At 36.3% G+C, this 20847-nt stretch overlaps 1 protein-coding gene across 2 annotated transcripts in view; it reads left to right on the top strand.

Moving 5' to 3' along the window:
* Positions 1-20847, top strand: part of LOC137389673 (tyrosine-protein phosphatase 99A-like) — a 62232-nt gene that overhangs the window by 5078 nt on the left and 36307 nt on the right. Inside the window, exons 2-10 of one of the 2 annotated variants that reach the window (XM_068075748.1) lie at positions 382-477; positions 2097-2197; positions 4226-4333; positions 5496-5609; positions 11874-12191; positions 13906-14065; positions 16694-16817; positions 19586-19779; positions 19901-20006. In XM_068075748.1, coding sequence (XP_067931849.1) covers positions 420-477; positions 2097-2197; positions 4226-4333; positions 5496-5609; positions 11874-12191; positions 13906-14065; positions 16694-16817; positions 19586-19779; positions 19901-20006 — 1283 coding nt within the window. In that variant the 5' untranslated portion in view covers positions 382-419. Of the gene's footprint in view, positions 1-381; positions 478-2096; positions 2198-4222; positions 4334-5495; positions 5610-11873; positions 12192-13905; positions 14066-16693; positions 16818-19585; positions 19780-19900; positions 20007-20847 lie in introns of both variants that reach the window. The other variant, XM_068075747.1, reaches the window with a different exon arrangement.

Genomic DNA, 20847 nt, shown 5'->3' with positions numbered 1-20847 from the left:
ATTGATCTCAAACCTCAGAAATAAGAGGAGTATCAGTATATTCTGAGTTCTTATAAAGATGTCATCCTGCAATATCCTTCACAACCTGTCTGATGTAAAGGCATTAGCTTCGCTCTTATTCCAATAAAGACAGGAGTAGTTCTTAATGTACAATGTGTCAGTTCTTCTGTGACACAATGTTCATCTTCATCCGTGTCTACTCCTTGCTTATCACACCTTTTAATTCTAGCTAGTAATATACTACTAGACTGCAAGCCGGCAGAGTTAACATGATACTTGACAAGTTGATTATATTCGTTGTTTGAACACGGAACACCAAAAGGTGACTGTCCATTTTCTCATTTGCAGCTGTTTCTGTTACATTTGTCTTTGTTTTTTTAGATATCAGCCAATCCTGCTATCAGTGTGACACACTTGTCATGTATTACACCTGGTCGATTAGCTGGCTGGTGTGCGTTTACTTGAGTGTAAACCACGGTAAGTCGATTATTGACCTAGTCAGACAGTCATACATCAATTCCTATAGCCAGTCATTGCTAGCTATTAAGCCAATAAGCCAGATAGCAAATATGGGCTAGAGTTTAGTTGACCCTTTGAAACAGGTCATCAGTTTTTTAGTTCAGTATAATGTATATCACAAGCCTATCTCAGTTCGTTTTCCCTACAAAGTGTAATGGAATATGTTTTACAGGTATAGGCTAGTGTTATGTATTAATGAAGTGGTTAGGTGAGGACTCTCCTGTTGCTGATTACTGCGTTTCCGGAGTGTCAAATTTGTGTATTTAGAAGGAAGTAAGAAACGGGGTGTAATCATAAGTCTAACTTTTCGCTCGCTAATGCCGCAACGATGCGATGAAGGTTGCGAAAGAATACCTTTTTTGTTTTTGTAGCTTAAGCCTGCATGAAGTATTGAGGTCGTGTTAACTCCCACGCATACAGTATCTACAGTATCGTGTCTGTCAGACAATCACTATAGAAGGATTGACAAAGAGAATACATTTGCATGTATAAGCATTGGGGCGCTGTTTGTTACAGCCACCCAACACGATTACAAACAGTAAACCAACAAATACAGTCAGGCCCCTGTTTAGGAATGCTCCGATTTGGCAATTTTCCAACGGGTGAAGCCAAGTTATGGCTAATATCTGTCACTATCCTCTAATAATTTCCAACCTACAGCTCTGTAACAATATTAACAATACTAAGGTAATTTAGTTAAAATTTTATTATGTCTAAGTTAAAGTAATGGCAAGCGGTCGGAAGTGAGCAGATCTCCCTCGAAGCAGTCAAACTATCTTAACTTACTACCCGGGTCAGAATTGACCTCACAAAATTAAAGCCATTTTAGCTATTTCCTGTCTGATGGTCATGTACTACCTGTGTAGGCAGCATTATCATGCATGTTATACTTGTGTAGGCAGCATTATCATGCATGTTCTACCTGTGTAGGCAGCATTATCATGTATGTTCTACCTGTGTAAGCAGCATTATCATGCATGTTATACTTGTGTAGGCAGCATTATCATGCATGTTATACTTGTGTAGGCAGCATTATCATGCGTGTTATACTTGTGTAGGCAGCATTATCATGTATGTTATACTTGTGTAGGCAGCATTATCATGTATGTTCTACCTGTGTTGGCAGTAAAGTGTCTAAATAGAGGCTCTGCTTAGTTTCATAGACACAAAAACAGTTAAATATTATTTCTTTGTAGGAAAAAGTTCTCAATGGACATTAGCGAGCTTATTTTCTAGCTATATTACTAAAACTTGACAACCATGACTAGTAACATCAGACACGTTCCCTTGAATAGGCTTGGAGGATTACTTACATAATCAATATACATTCCTCATCAAATATTTATTGTATTATTTAAGCTCCGATGTTTTTAGATGGAGTACAATTCAATAAATATGGTAATTTGACTATAGTGTAGTTACACAGCCTAACACCAGTTTATCAGAGAATAATCTAAAACTGTAATACGCATCTACTCCTCTGGGGATCGGATTGCATTGTTATTGGGTTAAAGATGGTCAAAAGTTCGAAGGACATTCGCTAGGTAGTTTACAAAGAGTAAGCCTATGTGTTTCAGTGGCTGGTGTGGAAGTGAGGCTGTCAGAGGTTCCTGAGGTGGTACAAGCTGGCACGAGTGTCATGTTAAATTGCACAATATCTGACTTTGCCAGTGACGAGGTTTGTCTTACTTCAAAAAGTCGATATTCACACTTTCATTTTCTCATGATTCTGATAAGTTCAAATCTATTTTGCTAGTTAGGATTGGTTTTGGTGAGTCAGGGGAGAAACATGTTGCTGCAAACATAAACATGACCCGAGTTTTGTCAAGAAATGAACTTTCATCTTGGCAATAGATTTTCACAGTTCTCGGTGGTCAAACTTTATTAGTCTCTATCCTTCGTTTTTTCGTGATGTCATTTTATCGTTGTCGGCCATCTTTATAGACAACTTTTATCGTTAAAACACGAAGCTTTTGCAATGAATTTTTGAAAACGATGCTTTTGTTTGCAATTTTTTATTATAGTATCAAAACAACACCAAAAAATACCAATAAATAAAAAATAACGATCGGTTTCTACAAATATGGCGGCTTTTTCGTGAACGAGCGCAAGTGAAAACGGATTGATGACGTCAAAAAAAATGATGGATTAGCCTCTATTGTCTCTATTAGCTGTGTGTGTACTTGAACAAATTATTTCTTTATAATTTCACCATTTGTATCTTTGCTGATCAAAATTTGCTTACAGTATTTATTATTGTGTTCCGGCGGTGGAGTTCTGGTTAACCCCTCCTAGGGCTGACATGGCACAGTAGAATGAGTCATTTTATGTGATTCATCGCTGTTATTCTACACGCTTGACACAAACAATTACTGAGTCAAATGGTTTCATATCTGTGTCATGATTAAGCTGATATTTTATCGTACCGAGGAATTTGTGCAACTAGTTTTTTTTCGAAAGTTCCTCAAATATGAACTACTGCACCTAAAAGTCTACTTGGACTTTTTGGAATCGCGAGCGATGTACTTTTACAAAGCAGATGGATCACCATTAATTGTAACAACTGTAGCATATGGTTTAATTAGTTTTCACGTTAGCTCTTCTGGTGCCATTATTTATTTATAAGGTAGCTTTTTAATCTGTTTCTGTGAAAAGATGAGAACACTAGCTACTAGCCACCATTATGATCTTGCAGACTGTTTTATCTTGGCAACCTTATCTGGACAAGAATTGCTGGACAATGCGCATTTTCAAGAACCAAACATGAGTTTTTTGTTTCTTTCCAACTGGTCAACTCTGATCCAGGATACTAGAGTGTATGTAACATCAATGCACTCCTATCTGTATATGCGTAAATCAAGTGATGTTTTGTGACAAATAAGATTGTTAAGTTTAGGAAGATCATTGAAATGCTAGCAACAATCTGGCATGTTATTCAGAGGAGGTGCTCTCTTTCTAGTACAAGTCATACATGTAATGTATAACTTGTCATGTAATGTATAACATGTAATGCAATTCGTAACAAGTAATGTATAACATGTCATGCAATGTATAACAAGTAATGTATAACATGTCATGCAATGTATAACATGTCATGTAATGTATGTCATGTAATGTATAACATGTCATGTAATGTATGTCATGTAATGTATAACACATCATGTAATGTATGTCATGTAATGTATAACATATCATGTAATGTGTCGCAGGTAATGTATAACATATCATGTAATGTGTCGCAGGTAAGGTCTGTCAAACAAGCTTCTAAGGTTATATGCGGACTCTCATACTCGTACCCCAGGTTAATTTTTTAGCCTTTTATTTAATTTGATATATCGTATTTTTTGGACTTTTTCTTAAAGCGTACGGCCATGCAACTAGCCGAAAACGTTTGTTTATTTCTTCATGAGCCAAGTAGAATTAGGCTGACATCTGTGAGATTAGTTAATGATGGTGATAGGTCCAGCTGCTTCAAGCGCGTTTAATTGGCTGTTTTTTAGCCACGGCGAGAGCGGTTACTTTATACAAAATTGCCAAGCTTTTCGCTGGGTGTGATTGACTTAAAATGTAAGCATTGATAACACCGCATAAAATTTTGGTTACTGCGGCTTCTTGTAAGAAGTGTGCGGGTGTGTCCGGTCATGTAATGAACTTGTCAAATTGCTGTTAAATGGACAGTCATTGCTGACCCTTGTCCTTGTAGCAGGTGACATGGAAGCACGCTGACATGGTCCTGTTCTTAGGCACCAGTTTTGATAAACATCCTCTCTTCAACATAGATGATTTGGGCAGGCCAAGATGGAGCATCACTGAGGTATGAAAACATGCTATTGTGTCTTGGCTTTTCTCTACTGTTGAATTTTGATAGACATGCTAGGCCCTTTTTCTTGCACAGATGATAAGCATTTTAACATATTCAGGGCCTCGCTGAATTTGTGTTGAAAATTGGAATTGTCTACTGTTTGCTAAACGGTACTAGCGTTGGATTAGACATGTTGCCAATTAGAATCATTAAATCTTTCTAATTATTAAAATTAGCTATTACGTTGCTATATATTTTTGTAGAAATACCTTTCTTTCACCATAGTTAATTTATTCTGCTCAGATCGACTCTACATTTTAACGCATACTTTCACAGAAAATTAATAGAAACCATCAATGGCTGGTAGGCAAACTTCAGGATCTCGAGTTGTTACCTAAGATATTTTTTCCACTTTTTAATGATTTTGCTTCAGAATTAAGCTGATGTACAGACTTCACGTCTGATAATAAAAATGTCTTTGATAACGAAGCCTCCATTGATTCAATTGCGATTAAAAATAGTTTTAGAAAGATACATCAAGATGGGCTCAGGTCTATATGCACCTTATGGATGATCTAGAAATTTCCATAGATAGCCCACAACTAATTACTTGCTTGTTTTGGAGCTTAAAAATGGAGTTTGGAGTTTAAAATGGCTTATTTTGGGAACATGTGTTTTACTAAAAAATTCAGCGATCGGCTAAAATAAGAAACATGAAACCAAAGGTTGGAAAAGTTAAGTGAGGTTGTTATGATAAAGGTTGTCACATTTGGTCAAGCTGAACTTGACAGCCTTTTTTCCAAAGTATACAAGTACTAGAGTTCGTCTACTATGTCAAGAGAGATCAACACATGTGGTACAAATATAAAGTACTTCAATTACGAAGAATAAAATTGGCTCTTGCATCAGAAATAGCCATTGGTTAGTAAACACTAAATATAGTCACAAGATAGTTAAAAGTAAAGGTAAAAAGTTAAAGCGGTAACAGATAGATGCGTAGGAATTCGAAGGACATAGATTTTTTCGTGCAAGTTTGAAAAAATGATTGCAAACAGGCTGGCTCCAACTTCCGCACTTTGTAAAGTTCTTTAGATTGCGTTCAAGTGCACCAACTAGTGATAGCTTCACTCCTTTCAACCTTGGTTAGTTACAACTTGTGAGATGTGTTTGTCAGGATGTGTCATCGGGGTCTAAAAAGTCAACACTGACAGTTCTTCATGTCTACTCTGAAGTGGTTGGAGCTTACACTTGTAGTGTTGGCACTGTTTCGGATTCGGTTAGCTTTGCGGTAAGTTCTTTACCATTTCTCTCATATCAAACTTTCACACAGCTCGTGTTAGTGCTTCCTCAGCCATGGTTAGCCTGTGCAACGGGTTAGTGCTTCCTCAGCCATGGTTAGCCTGTGCAACGGGTTAGTGGTTCATCAGCCATGGTTAGCCTGTGCAACGGGTTAGTGGTTCATCAGCCATGGTTAGCCTGTGCAACGGGTTAGTGGTTCCTCAGCCATGGTTAGCCTGTGCAACGGGTTAGTGGTTCATCAGCCATGGTTAGCCTGTGCAACGGCCCATAGTTCTGGCTGATTTCTTAGATAAAGCATTTTTGCAACGTTTTCTGTTGTGAGACCTTTTTAAGTGTTGTCATCGGTAGAGCTCTCTCATACCATTATGATAGCATTATTCATTACAAGCTTGTTGCCTAGGAAACTAGCTTGTATGCTCAATAAGAATACCTGAGTTTTACTCTACTTATTGTTTATATAAAAACTAACTGTGCTACCCTGGTAATAGAAAAGCTGTTGAACAGAAATTTGATTTGTATTTAACATATAACAACATTTGCCATTCTAACTTTCAAACTACATATCATGAGAGAAGTGTTTTGTCTTATAAACAATAAGAAGTAGTGAGAGCTGCTCGCTATTAGCCTGCGCGTTTATTAATTTGAGCAAACAGCTTCTCGGGACGTTACGCTATGACCTGCGTCGTACGCAAAGCAGTTAGGTATTTGCTCTCATATAATTACCTATATTGGCAAGCTAGCAATTTGATTTCTGTAGTCTAGTGGGTAGGGCATCAGAATGGCAAATGGTAGGGTCCGAGATCGAATCTTCTTTGGTACGGAATCTTTATTTCAAGATTCTAAGATCTATAGCCGGAATGCGTACCAACATATCCACGGACATACTTTGAAAAATGTATATAAAAATAAAAGAATCAAATCATTTCTTGTCTCTAGACAGATTGTTAATGCTCAAACTGACCGAATGTCTTCTACAAGCTTGCGTAAGTTTCTATTTTTTAAGATACTTGTGGAGAGTTTGATGTAGTTCAACATCTAGCTTTCAATAGAATTATATTGAAAGTTGAATTTCTATTGTAATTGTTAGAATTCAATTCTGAAGACAAACATGATGTTTATAAACAGGGGTTTGTCAGGTAATTGTTAGAATTCAATTCTGAAGACAAACAAGATGTTTATAAACAGGTGTTTGTCAGGTAATTTTAAGGAAGCTGCTTCTTGATTTCAATTCCATTTTGAATGAAATTGTGGTTGGTAATAGCCATATGATTTAATTTGTCCGATTAGCATGGAAATTTGTGTCCAACCATAATTTTAAAAAGGACGATGTGATATAGCTGATTGATAGTTCTTAATGTTTCTAAATCTCGCGAGTGTTTAGAGTTGACAGAAAAATTATGGGTGCTGATGGCATGTTGACATCATATTGAGTAGAGAAGATTTTGGCATGTAGACATATTGAGTAGAGATGCTTATGGCATGTAGACATCGTATTGAGTAGAGAAACTTCTGGCATGTTGGCATCGTATTGAGAAGAGATGCTTATGGCATGTTGACATGATATTGAGAAGACGATGTTTAACTGTATGCTCGTGAATCGTTACATAGCTGGGAGAGGTAACTCTCCATCAACTAGATACAGGTTACTCAGCGCTTTGGATTCTATCTTTGAACAATACCATATCAGTTAAGAATGAGTCATGATGTTTCGTGTCATAGCACTGCACTTAACTGAAATGTGTCGCGGCTAGTAATTGAGGTATTTAGTTTCATGCTCAGTTGGGCATGAAACTATGAGCTAGGATTCATTGTACCGATTTGCTTTCATTTGAAGTGATCACATTATGGTTTAATTCTGTTCACTGGTGCCTGCGCTTTCAGATCATGAGCACTTTTAGTATCTGGAGCAAAGCACTACTTATCGCATGCCATCAGTAGTATACCATCAGCCAACGTACTTCAGTAAAAAAAGTATGGGTAGACAACTGCTTCTTTACTTGCGACAGCTTGTATGAAGACAAATCATTGAATTGGCAACTGTCGCTACCCACAAGTAGTATCTCAGTTTGTAATTATTGGTAACTCTATGGAAGCTAGCCTATAACCCATTCAGTACTAATTAGCTATCGGTTGACTGACCCCCAAGCCTAATTAATTTTTCAGTAGCCGTAAAATTAAAATGGAGCTGCACAAAATTGAGTTTAACTAAATTAATTTTTAAAATAATCTAAATTTGTTTTTTGCACCTTAAAAGAAACATTCCAGGCTACAATTTGATATAAATATTTGTGTACCTTTACAAATTCTACTAACCACAATTTCTAGTACATCCGTGAAAAATCCTTTTGATCGAAGTGAATGTCTACGTTTCAATGCAGCTCACAAGCAGATTTTTAGTACTGACATTGTTGGATTATGTTAGATTGATAGTAAGCTTTATCAGCAGCAAATCAAAAAAAAATTTTTAATTCCAGCAATAAAACAAGTGTTACAAGCTTCTAACCAACACTATGTCACAACACTACCAACACTACCAAACACCATTTGCTTATTCTTGTTCCAATATAGCCTCGCCTTTGCCTATAGCCTTTGGAGGACGCCATGACGGTAAAATACAGTTGTTGCACTCTGAGAAAACATTCAGAAAGCAGAAACAAAAGCCGAAACAAACTACAAACAAAATTCTCAATTTTATCTTGATACGTTTTTATTTCGGATTTTTCATTTGTTTGGTATTGCAAAAATGATCGTTTTTCTGTCTTTCGGAAACCAATCTATTGTAGTTTACTGTTGGTATAAAAATTAAACAAAAAACCATAAAGATAACCAGAAATGGATTTATAAAAAAATGTTGGCATAGCGACATAATAGTCGCTCTGTCCATTAGCGTCAATATCAGAAAATGACAATTATGTCGCTATGCCTGCAAAATAGTTAATTAAACTGTTATAATCATGTGTAGCATAAGAAATCCACATCTTATGCTGTTAGAATATAGTTTTTTCAAAATTCACAACAATTTCGGTTTTTTTTCGTTTTTTACATGTTTAATTCTATACAGTGTCCACTTAAAACTTACCCTTTTCCTTGAAAAGTTCTCATTTTCTTCTTAACATCATTTATCTTGCTATTTTCTTCACCTGAGCTGATTACCACATCTGATTCACGCAAAAAGTTTGCCATCGTCCAGATAAACTTTTTCCAAAACGGCAATCAACAAACTTTCTGAACAGTTTATATCTATCGCGTAATTTGTTAGTCAAAAATATATTGTCCACTTACATATATATTGGGTATCAAAATGATGCCCAGACTCTTAAATTTCGTTTGGTGCATTAATAAAACCGATGTAGCTAGAAGGCTAAGCAATAGAGCGACTCAAAATTTATTCCGAAACATTCGGGATCAGGCCCCAAGAGAACAGAACTCATCCCGAAATACAGTGAAACATGGATAACTCGCCCTCGGATATAGCGAACACATGGTTAACTCGACTGGATTTGCTTGGTCCGTTCCCACGCAATGATAAATGGCTCTATATAACTCGAACTCAACACTGTTAATTCGAACTGTTTTTGGCCCAACGGCTACCGAAACGGTTGCTATCGCTTTAGAAAATCACTTTATTCCAAGCCATAGAGGTAAACCTCAACTTTTCGTAATTCATAAGCGTCGTTACTACCTCCATCGGCAAAATATTTTTGTCAACGACTGTTCTAAAGGTTTGGTGAAATTTGATTTATACTGTTATACGATGAATAGCACGGGCTAGCCGGGTCACGGGCGCAAGGATTTTCGCCACGCACATACAAAACAAAAACAGCATGTTGTTTTTGTTTTGTATTTGCGTGGCGAAAATCCTTGAGTGCGTGACCCGGCTAGCCCGTGATGAATAGTTTTCCGACGTGGATTCCGTGTTGAATCAACGTCGGAATGTTGAATGTTTAAAACGTTTTAAAAATTGTGGTAATTAAACGTATACGTTGTCTTAGCTAAAAAAACTATTCATCGTTTGACCTAAACACAGAATACGTGTGTACATTCAATAAGTATCCATTCAAAAAACGTTAGTGATATACAATGTACCGTAAAACCTCGTAAAACTTTTAATTGAACTGCCTCGGAGTGTTGCTCTTAACGAATGCCAGGTAAAGTAAGTTAATCTTTGCATAAACTTCAAGAAAAATCGGCAAAGTTGATCGTGGGTAAAACGCTCAAAAGAAAAAGATGTCTTTTCTTTTGAGCATTTCAGCAACGATCAAGTTTTGCCAATGTCAATCTAAAAAACGTCCTGGCAATAACATCACCTCAAACAACAAACCAATCTCAAGTGATAGAAAAATCTCTATACTTTTTGATAAAAACGTTTTAAACTTTACATTAGAAGCATTTAATTTGAAACAAGCCATTTGTGCTTTTGATTTATATTATAGTTTGCATATGTTCATGTATCTACTAATAAATAAGTAAATACATGGACTTGTGACAGTGCTCTGATAACTTGAACACTCTGATAATTCGAACACTTTTGCTCGGTCCCTTGAAGTTTGAGTTATCCGAGTTTCACTGTATTTGGAAACAGGTCTGAAATGGATAAGAACTAGACTCTAGCGCAGTGACCACATTCTGCTAATGGTCGATTTGCTGGTGCCTTATTACCGAATTGAATTTATTGTCTGGTGCAAAGCTTTATAAACATGGTCTAGCGTGATGACTTCTGCTTCAGTCATTGCCACAGTTTATGACCCGCAGTAGGTGGTAAAACTATAGTTTGTCACCCGCAGTAGATAGAGTACACAGGTGACACAGAGTAGGGGCACAACTACAAATAATCCAATTGATATGACAATATGACGGGTGTTACTACTTTTGGTTACCACTGCGCGTAAATAAACAATAAATGCTACATAAAGAATTGTACGCTATTTTTGTAATGATAGTTATTATTAATTGAATTTGGTAACTTTGTGCATCATAAGCAGTAAAGTGCAGTTGTTTTTTATACCTACATGTATAAGGAAAGTTTGATGAAATTTTCACTTTCATCAAAGTGTTTCCCGGTACCTGCATTTGATTGAAAGCAATAGTGAGAACGTTTTCATATTCTTTCTAATTGAATCTAATTCTAATTTAAATAGTTTAGAAGCAACGTATAAACTTGACTGTTAAAAGCAAGTCACCCTTTAATTTACTAGAAGGAAGCTTAAGGCCCATTTTTGTGAACATTAACAGGAGTGTAGTACCAGTTTTCAACTACACAGTAGACACTCCAATAACGCATGCCTCCTATAGCATAAACTCCAAATAATGTAAAGAATTTATGTGAAGTTTTTGCTTCATACTACGTAAAAAATTCCATATGGTGTAAACTGTCAAGTCGGGCGGGTTCTCAGATTCGATTTGAATGGTAACTTATTCTGATGCGTTTGCGACAGAAAAAACGATGTGCGTGTAGCGTTATATCAATTATATATATATAACTTTTACGACATTCTAGTTCGTCCGGATAGATCGTCAATTGTTTCGACAAAACAGAGCATAGGGTAGCGGCACTATTATTCTAGGTGTTACATCATCGGCCTACCAATCTGAATGTCACAAGTTGGAGTATCGTCGACAATTATCTTTTATACTAACCTAGACCCTCTAGATGCAAATACACCACAAACATTTTCTATATTTATACATAAAATATTTGTGATTATTTTTACTTTAAAGAATAGACTGCTTAGCAAAAATAAACAAATCGTTTATTGTAAATGAACGTTGAAAATGTGCACTCTCTGTCAACTTATTGTAAAATTATCACAGTTATTGTCTATAATACCTGTGGTGAAGTTGATCAGAAAAGGAGAAAATTTATCATATGCAAACCAATATTACTGCAGTTACGGTGCAGCCCACTGCCTCAAAGTTACGTCTAGTTTTTCCTTTATGTATGGCCAAAGGGGTGAGTTTGAAAAGACCTTGGAACGGATTAGGCAATTTGCATGTATTTTACTGTTCGTATTATGTAAATTCCTTATAACGTAAATGTTCCATGGAACCATTATGTATGTTGTAGGAGCACCTACTGTATTTGTACTTAACCGAACTCTTTTCATCTTAGTAACATGGAGTTCAAGGATGCATTTATGTCCAATGCATTCAGCCATGTTGAAATCTTGTTAGACTATCGGGTTTGACAGTATGTTATATAATAATATAAAGGGCACAATATAGAGTCGATCTACCATGTTCTGGGGATTTACAGATGGAAGATATGATGATACTGGCTCCCAAACGAGAGAGAGTTGTCCTCACATGTGACGGGGCAGAGATAGAAAACCTCAACCTTACTAGCACTGTAACCTGGCGGAGGACTGGCTCTTCTGATGAACTGACTCAGTGTGGTGCTCCTTCAGTGACGAGCACCAGTACCACCACCTCTACTTCTACTCCTTCAACAACTACCAGAACGACAGCAGAAATCAGTCCTCTGGTGACTCCAGACAGCACCCTTTTAGCAAATAGTGATTCTAGCCTTTTCGGCAACACCACGACTGTGGCCATTAGTCGACGCTCAGCTGACGTAAGCAAACAGTTAATACTGGTTATACAATGTAGCAGCTCGACAATCACATTTCCTCATTTAGGTTGCAAGTAATAATTTATTGATGCTGGTAAACATAATAAATATTTAATTAAATAAATAGTGGTCATTGATTAGGTACAAATAATCAATCAGCGTATCTTGTCATTATTCACATCATCGAAAAATTCTTGACGGCTAATTTTTTTTACCAGGCTCGTGACAATACTATCTATTTTAATCTAATGATAATATGCCTGATCGCCTAGAAAAGTTACACTTGACGCTGCTTCATAAAGAGTGTGTTGTGGACTTTGGAATCTTTTTGTCCTTGTATTCGGAATTGTTTCTCTCAGCATCATTGTGAGCCGTCTTTTAGTGTGATAGTCATTGTCTATCAGTTTACTAGAAGGTTTCTAATGTGATAAGATTGAGAGTTATCTAGTCTCACTTTTCCAGCATTATCAACCATCCTTGTACATAAATTGGTTGTTGGCTATCACAATAGAAACAGTTTCAGCTTCTTGGCGCTGTTCAGAGTGAAAATGAGAAAAGGTTTTGATTTTTATATCGATACCAGGTTTGTTCTGAGATAAGTTAATAGTACGGAAAATTTATATTAATATATACCGCTTTGTCGTGTGTGGCTGCGTAAACGCGATACATTCCCACATTTTCTGGCCGATTTCATCAAAATTTCACACGCATATGTTCTTTGCTTTCTGTCAGGCAGCTAAAATATTTGGTTTCAAAACTTTAGCTGGTTTTCAAAAACCAGCTTCTTTAACACCCACTTGCTGACTATCTGGTTGAAGGTGAAAGAAATCTCGGGCTGATGATAGAACAAATTTCTAGGGCCCATCTGGAGCGAAAGAATAACTGATGATGTGTTTTGGTTGTTAGAGCCCGTTCGAGGACAGACTTTGTCCAAGTTGTAGCATGCATGAGTTTCTGTTTTTGACATGATGTCCTTTGTCTTACTGATCTTTGTCTCAGTTGGTGGCTAGTTGTGCGAGTTAGAAGTAGTAGCTTATCAGTATTTTCATATAATACCTCATTCAAAGGGTCTGTAGGAAATAGACTCGTGTGTAATACCTCACTCAAAGGGTTCATAGGAAATAGACTCGTGTGTAATACCTCACTCAAAGGTTCGTAAGAATTAGACTCGTGGGTAATACCTCACTCAAAGGCTCGTAGGAAATAGACTCGTGTGTAATACCTCACACAAAGGGTTCATAGGAAATAGACTCGTGTGTAATACCTCACTCAAAGGGTTTGTAGGAAATAGACTCGTGTGTAATACCTCACTCAAAGGTTCATAGGAAATAGATTCATGTGTATTACCTCACATAAAGGTTCGTAGGAAATAGACTCGCGTGCACATGGTTATCTTTCTTCATACCGATTATAGAAACCGAGTTTAGTTCTTTTAAGCTTGAAAAATATTAATAAAAATTATATTAGGTCCTTTTTGATGTGTTATACATGTTCTTTAGTAAACTTGTGTCAGCCATTTGTCGGGCTTTACTAGATCTTGAATCCTAGATGTACTAACTCTAGTGCTAGTAATGACTGAAAAATTCACATCCATTCAGTAGCCCGGGTTACAAGAGGGCCGCATTCACAGGTGCTTCTTTCCAAAGGACCCCTCTGTCTAACGTTATGGGTAAATGATCAAAATATCTCAGTACCTATTAGAGAATGTCCGTTGTAGAGGGTGGAGTGTGTGAGTCCCTTCAGCATCGCTATAGACCCACTTGAACAAGGGGATGACGACAATTACACATGCTCCTACTCATTTCAAACTCGGATAGAATCTGTGAATAAGAATAAGATGGGCCAGTATGATTGGCGTATTCAGCTCAAAGTCCTCGGTAAGTCCTTCCTCCAACTTCACACTCTGTATTAGCCATCAGATGCTTTCATAAATGTTATTCTGTTGTTTCTTTTGGCTCCGGAAGAAAGTCTGACAGAGTTTACAAGACGAATGATATTATTTTAATAATGAGTAATTGTTGTATATACTTGCTTACGAGCAATAATGTACGTTAAGTACAAATGTGAATTATTTTTTGTATACGCGTGAGTTGATCGATGAACTGAAATGTAACTATGCTGTGGTTAAGGCATTGTTAGCGCATCATTTCCTCTGGACTTTTGTAACGCTGTAAGATATAGTAGACGCCCCTGCAACGTAAATAATTCTTTCTAGGAACGTTTACGGTGTGGAGATTTTACGTTATAAGAACGGTAAAATGCATGTAAATTGTCTAATCCGTTGCGAGGTCTTTCCAAACTCAATATGGCTATACAAAAAAGATAAACCAGACATCACTCTTTGATTTGTCGGCTGTTCCGTAACTGCAGTATTCTTTAGTGGTTTGCATCGACAACTTCTCTCCTGTTTCTTTTCACTCTCACTTGTTTTATGGTACATTATAGCGATGTAGCTACCTGATATATCTAACAAATATAACGCTAAATGTACGTTGTTTTTTTCTATCTCACAGTGCGGCGATAGATAGAGAAATCAACATTTTAAAGTTAGCTACAAGATTATTGTTATTCAAATCTAATATGAGAACTTGCACTAACTTGACACTTTTTTGTTATATGGAAGTTTTTACGCTGTGCGAAGCAAAAACTTTACGTAAATTCTTTACGTTATGCGGAATTTAAGTTACAGGAGGTATACGTTATAGAAGCGTCTTCTGTGGTCCATTAACCTTTTAGTAGCTATGGACACCAATTTCCTTCATTAATGTGCTTACGGGTACCACCTTATCAAAACTAATTGTTAAGTAAACATTTTATCTGCGAAGATCTATTTATTGCGAGCAAATATTATATTGCTGTTGTCGAAAGTCAGTGAAGTTTATTGCTTTTTTTTCAGTTTGTTTTTTTTAAAACCTATTTACCTATTATTATAATTACGTATAAATCTCCCATTTGTTTGCAGTAGAGAAAATTTTTCATTACACGTATTTATATAAAGTACAATGCAATCCTGGGTTACGACGCTCTTGTTTTACGGTTTGTTCACCTGGAGATGTGGAACACAATGTTTTTTGTCCCTTTCATATATCTTTTTTTGTCATACGACATCAACAAAAATGTCTCTCGAAATTCAAAGTCGATTCAAATATATGCTATTCACTAAAATCCCTCCCACAACACCTAAAAGGTTATTTTATATGTCCGTCTCGGAGGTAAGCGCTCCATACAGTACGTACTATGCATAGTAATGTTACATTTTATTGCGGACCATAACCATTAAATACACCAAGTTACTGTAGGTAACTATAGTTACTAAGGTTAACATACTATTTTGTGATTAATTTTTAATATTTCCAGGACAAAACAAAAATTTTGATTTTGACCATTTGTGTTTGCATTAGATAATTACTATGGGTTTCTATACCCCTCTATACCACATGTTCACCATACGATGCCAACACCGGAACGAATTCATATTGTATAGCAAGGATCACTGGACTGCGAAGGCAGCAGTATATATATGCGTAGTCGATAGCATTTGAACTCACCATTATGGCAGTCCAGGGAGGCGGATATAAATTGGGTTTTTGGCATAAAATCATAAAATCATAGATGACAAAAATTATTGTACAAGTTTTATGAAATCATCAGGTCATGGTTCCTTCGAATGAGCTAAATCTTTGTTTTACAGTTTCACAACAGTGCCACATTGCTCTACGAGTTTCATGTCATTTCTTGCATATTCCACTATTTGTTGGAATCTAAAAGTTAAAGCAGATTTGGATAATATTACATAAGTTAGCAGGCTGTAGAGTGAAAGCTGGTGATTTAAAAATCATTAAAATTACATACACTTTATATTGCACACCTTACAACAGAAATTGTTATTTGTGAATGTCAAGAACTACAGATTTCACTCCCAGTGTGTATATCTAGCATATTTCAAGGAGGTCGTTCCCGGCTATGGATAACATTGTTTTCTGTACAGGAGACATGTTCAGTCAATGCTAAACAGCCGTTGTCGGATTTGTCTACCAATTTTTCACATCAGCTCCACTGTAAGACCTGTGGCAGTTATCTTTGAAAGAGACAGGTTTTTGAGTACACATAGGATTTTTGAGTACCCATAGGATTTTTGAGTACCCACAGGATATCTCACCACGTATTTGCCATCAGCGAAAGATGTTTTTCACCCTCAGTTACAAGCCCATAGGCATGTTTTCAAGACAGTTAGCGACTCGACTCCCCACTAGAACTTTGCACAAACATTTTGCTCCTGCTGACACGTAAAAGATCTTTTTCTTAGAGGATGGCAAAATAATAATTGATGAACACTCAAGCAATAGACACAATAATAGTACAACTCACGGATATCACAAATGTTCTATTTTTAGAAGGCCCTCACAATGGGCTCGTGTTGGCTAGGGAAAACATGCTAGATAATATCAATTGATATATATGAAGAAGTACTGTATTTCATGTTGGCCTATGTTTATATGTTTTAGTGGAACCAGTAAAACCAAGCAAGCCATGGCAAGTCGAACCTGACTACAATTCTGTTACTCTTAAATGGAGCATTTCGGGTGAAACGCTTACCAATTCTGTCGACTATTTTTTCGTCGAGCACGCGTATGTAAACATTTATTCTGCAATATCAATGTAATGGCTTCGTAGAACAGACATTATTATGGTAGAGAGTTGTTTTTGCTGCCTAGTAGACCTTGCCAAGCCTTCATCTCTCACAGCTATTCATGCTTCACCTGGTCTGGTAGACACCAATGTCCATGAAAATCTTCCTTCTCAAATACCAAGCTCGGTGGCGCATGTCATTTTACTAAGCTCCAAGCATTCCATGCTTACCGCTGTATGTCTGATGGACTTCGGTGTTTGCCAGTGTAAGGGTTACAAACATAGGTGTAGCGACGAAATGGTAATTTCACTGAACATAGGTGTACCAATATAATGGTAAACTTACTAATCATCTAGTTGTATGTGTAGCGATGTAATGGTTAACTTACTAAACATAGGCGTACCGATGTAATGGTAAGGTGGCTACTAGATGAGCAATATGAGTCGATTGTTGATGGTAATGAGGTAATGTAATATTCTGATAATGTTGGCTATCTTAGATAGTATATACTGTAGCTAAAATAGTGCACCCGTCATTATGAGACGATATCCACTCGTGATCAGTGCATCACAAGAGTAAACGTCTTTTGATAAATGTTATTATGTTTATTATGTATGTATCTTTTTGCGAGTAGATCTTTAACAGAGATACTTAGGTATGATACACACTTAGCAGCCTCTATGCTCTCTGTTCTCCCTGTTCTCTCTGTTCTCGGATATTTTGCCCATGCTGAATTTTCTTACCGTGTATTGAACCTGACCACTGATCACATCCTAATAATCGGTTTTGATGGCAGAGTTGGAATATATGTTCACAGATGCCTGCATGTCCACTTCTTTTTCTCATCAACAACGAATATGTTCATCGTTATGGCCAATAGGATGTCTATACATTAGCCAGTAGCTGTTTCTGTATTCTGCAATTCCTCTTTACATTGGGTAAACAGTATTGCTAGTATGTTACGATGTGATGCCTGTCCCTCGTTGCATGTGTGCTTAGATGTGGTAGCGATGTGTACCTCTCCTTCGTTACACGTGTGGCTAGATATGTGGTTACATGTGTGGTTACATGTGTGGTTACATGTGGATCCATGTGTGGCTGCATGTGTGGCTACATGTGCGGCTTCATGTGCGGCTACATGTGTGGCTACATGTGTGGCTACATGTGCGGCTACATGTGCGGCTACATGTGCGGCTACATGTGGTAGCAATGTGTAATGAACTATGGCTTACTTGAAGCTCAACTGACAGCTTTTTAAAATCACATCTATTATTTATGCCAATATAATCACATCTATTTATACCAATACTAGCTGTGCCACCCGGCGTTGCCCGAGTAATAGAAAAGTCTTTGGACAGATAATTGATTTGTATTTAACATATAACAACATTTGCCATTCTAACTTTCAAGCTACATATCATGAGAAAAGTTTTTTTTGTCTTATAAACAATGAGAAGTAGTGAGAGTTGCTCGCTATTTGCCAGTTTAATAAAGTGAGTGAACAGCTTCTCCAGTTTAATAATGTAAGCGAACAGCTTCTCGTGATGTTACGCTATGACCCTGGGTCGTATGCAAAGCAGTTAGGTATGTGCTCTCATATAATGATTTATATTGGCAAGCTAGCAGTTTGATTTCTGTAGTCTAGTGGGTAAGACGTCGGACTGATCAAGGGCAGGGTCCGAGATCGAATCTTCTTCGGTACAGAATATTTATTTTAAGATCTATAGCCGGACAATCAAAATGACAAATACACATAAACTTTGAGAAATATATATAGATAATCACATCTATTTATACCAATATAATCACATTTATTTATGCCATTATGATCATGATATTCATACCAATATAATCACATCTATTTATACAAATATAATCACATTTATTTATGCCATTATAATCAGGATATTCATACCAATATAATCAAAATATTTTGTTTCTCAGCGTTGAGTTTAATGTTAGAAAAGAAAAAGGCCAGTTTTGGTGATAAAAGTACTTACGATTCGATCTACAACCTTTGACATAAGGTTGTTATTTTTCGGACAACATAGATGACATAGACGATGTCAATACCAAGGATTAGCTAATGTGTAGGCCACTATTCTTATACATATTTCCTATACACCATGTCCTATGTCACCACACTACGCGTTTCGGTTGCTCAACATGGCAGATAATTATAATGTGAGGTCGAAGCAGATACCACAAATACCAAAAAGGCTTGCACTGTATTTATGCGTCTGCATTAGTTTTGAAATGGTGTTTATAGGTGTTTATTACACCAATTTGCTGTGTATATATCTTGTGGAGTGCGCTAACAAAAAATTACTCTTTCACACAAATTGAAAATGGAAGTGTCCGTGAAAATAAACTATTCTCAGAAGTCATCTGTTAAAAACCTATTAATACATTCTCTGCTTTTATGATTAAGGATTTTTAATAGACGATGTTTAAATAATGTATAAAATGAGCAATTTTAATATAATTAAATTATATAAATATCGTGTTCTATTTTTAATAATTTTAATATAGCATCGCAGCTGTTTCTGATCAATATTTTGCGAATCTCTTTCCATTTTCATGGTGAGAATGGTGATTAATACCTGGTATTTGATTAAAATTATGCAAAAATATTATTGGAACCCCAATATGTATTGTTGCCTGCTGCAGTTAATGCATAAAGATGTGTGCTGTCATTTAACTGTGAAGCCCAACTCTGATCATTTTTCTTAGCTAGCACTATATGCGGATTTACTGATTATTGCAGGTCAAACTACACCTATACGCAGTCGCAAGGAAACAGATTTGTTAAAAATCTTGCTCCCATTGACAAGCGACTTAGGGTTTTCAAAATAACTGGTCTTTCACAGTCTGAGAAATTTGTCGCTCGTGTTGTCTCAGTCAATGCAGTAGGTTCAACAGCGAGCGAGGTGAACATGAATCTAACGACCACTACATACAGTGAGTATTTAGTCATATTTCTCTTTCGGCTAGCATTCAACCGATCATGACATTCCTTTCAGAGTTGTGCTCTCATGACTTATATGGCAGACTTACGAGTGCTTATCATTTCTGTATACAGAGCCAGAGCATCCTTCTCTATATCATATTGAAGAAAGCTCAACGTCAATCAAGTTTTATTGGACGAAGGGAGGTAGCGGCGACGTAACATATTTCTTGCTTAAATTGTAAGTCCTGTTGTAATTATCGTTCACTCTAGCTTTCTCTCACGCTTGTATGTCCGTCTGCTTTGCATGCTTGTATATGTCTGTTAATGTTTTGTGACTTTAGGCTATAGTATTTATGAGCACCCTGAAAGTTCTTATCCTTTTTGTGTGCCTGGTCTTTTGGCTATTTAATTTAATGGCCGTTGAACAAACTGCCACTGGTTTCACACCTTTTTATTTGCAATATAATTGTATGTTGTAATTCATTTACAGGTATGTATTTGTGAAGAAAATATAATATTTTTAACATGTTTTAGTAGATATAATAACAAACATACAAAAATATTATTTTTGTAAAACTTAAAAAATCTGATTATTTTTACAATATTTTACTTTTGAAATACATTTTTCAGAGTATTGAAATACAAAATAGTAACTCAAAGATTATAATTTATTTAGTTTTTTACATTCCAAATGAGTTTTTACATAAAAGTACTTATTAAACTAAATCTGTACTTGCAAATATGCAAATGAAGACAACGAAATGATGGATAACATTTATAACGATAAATTACTTACCTTGTTAGGGTTTATCTCCTTTGAATTCAGAGATTTTCTCCTGAATTTTGAATATAAGACACATCTGTCTAAGTACTTTACATCATGTAATTTCAATATTTTTACTTATATACTTCCATTCCAAAAACTTACATACTTCCTATAAACTAAGTTTTTGTAATGGAAATATTGTTCGCCAAGTATCGTGTTTCGAAATATACACAGTGCACCCTCTTTGATACAAGTGCTGACAGTGCTGTACATATTAAAAATTAGTAATAAAATGGTATGTTAACCTTGGTAA

This window comes from Watersipora subatra, chromosome 3 (genome assembly GCF_963576615.1).
Source record: "Watersipora subatra chromosome 3, tzWatSuba1.1, whole genome shotgun sequence".
NCBI lineage: Eukaryota > Metazoa > Bryozoa > Gymnolaemata > Cheilostomatida > Watersiporidae > Watersipora > Watersipora subatra.
The sequence above is the reverse complement of the archived record's forward strand: the minus strand, read 5'-3'. Positions and strand labels throughout refer to the sequence as shown.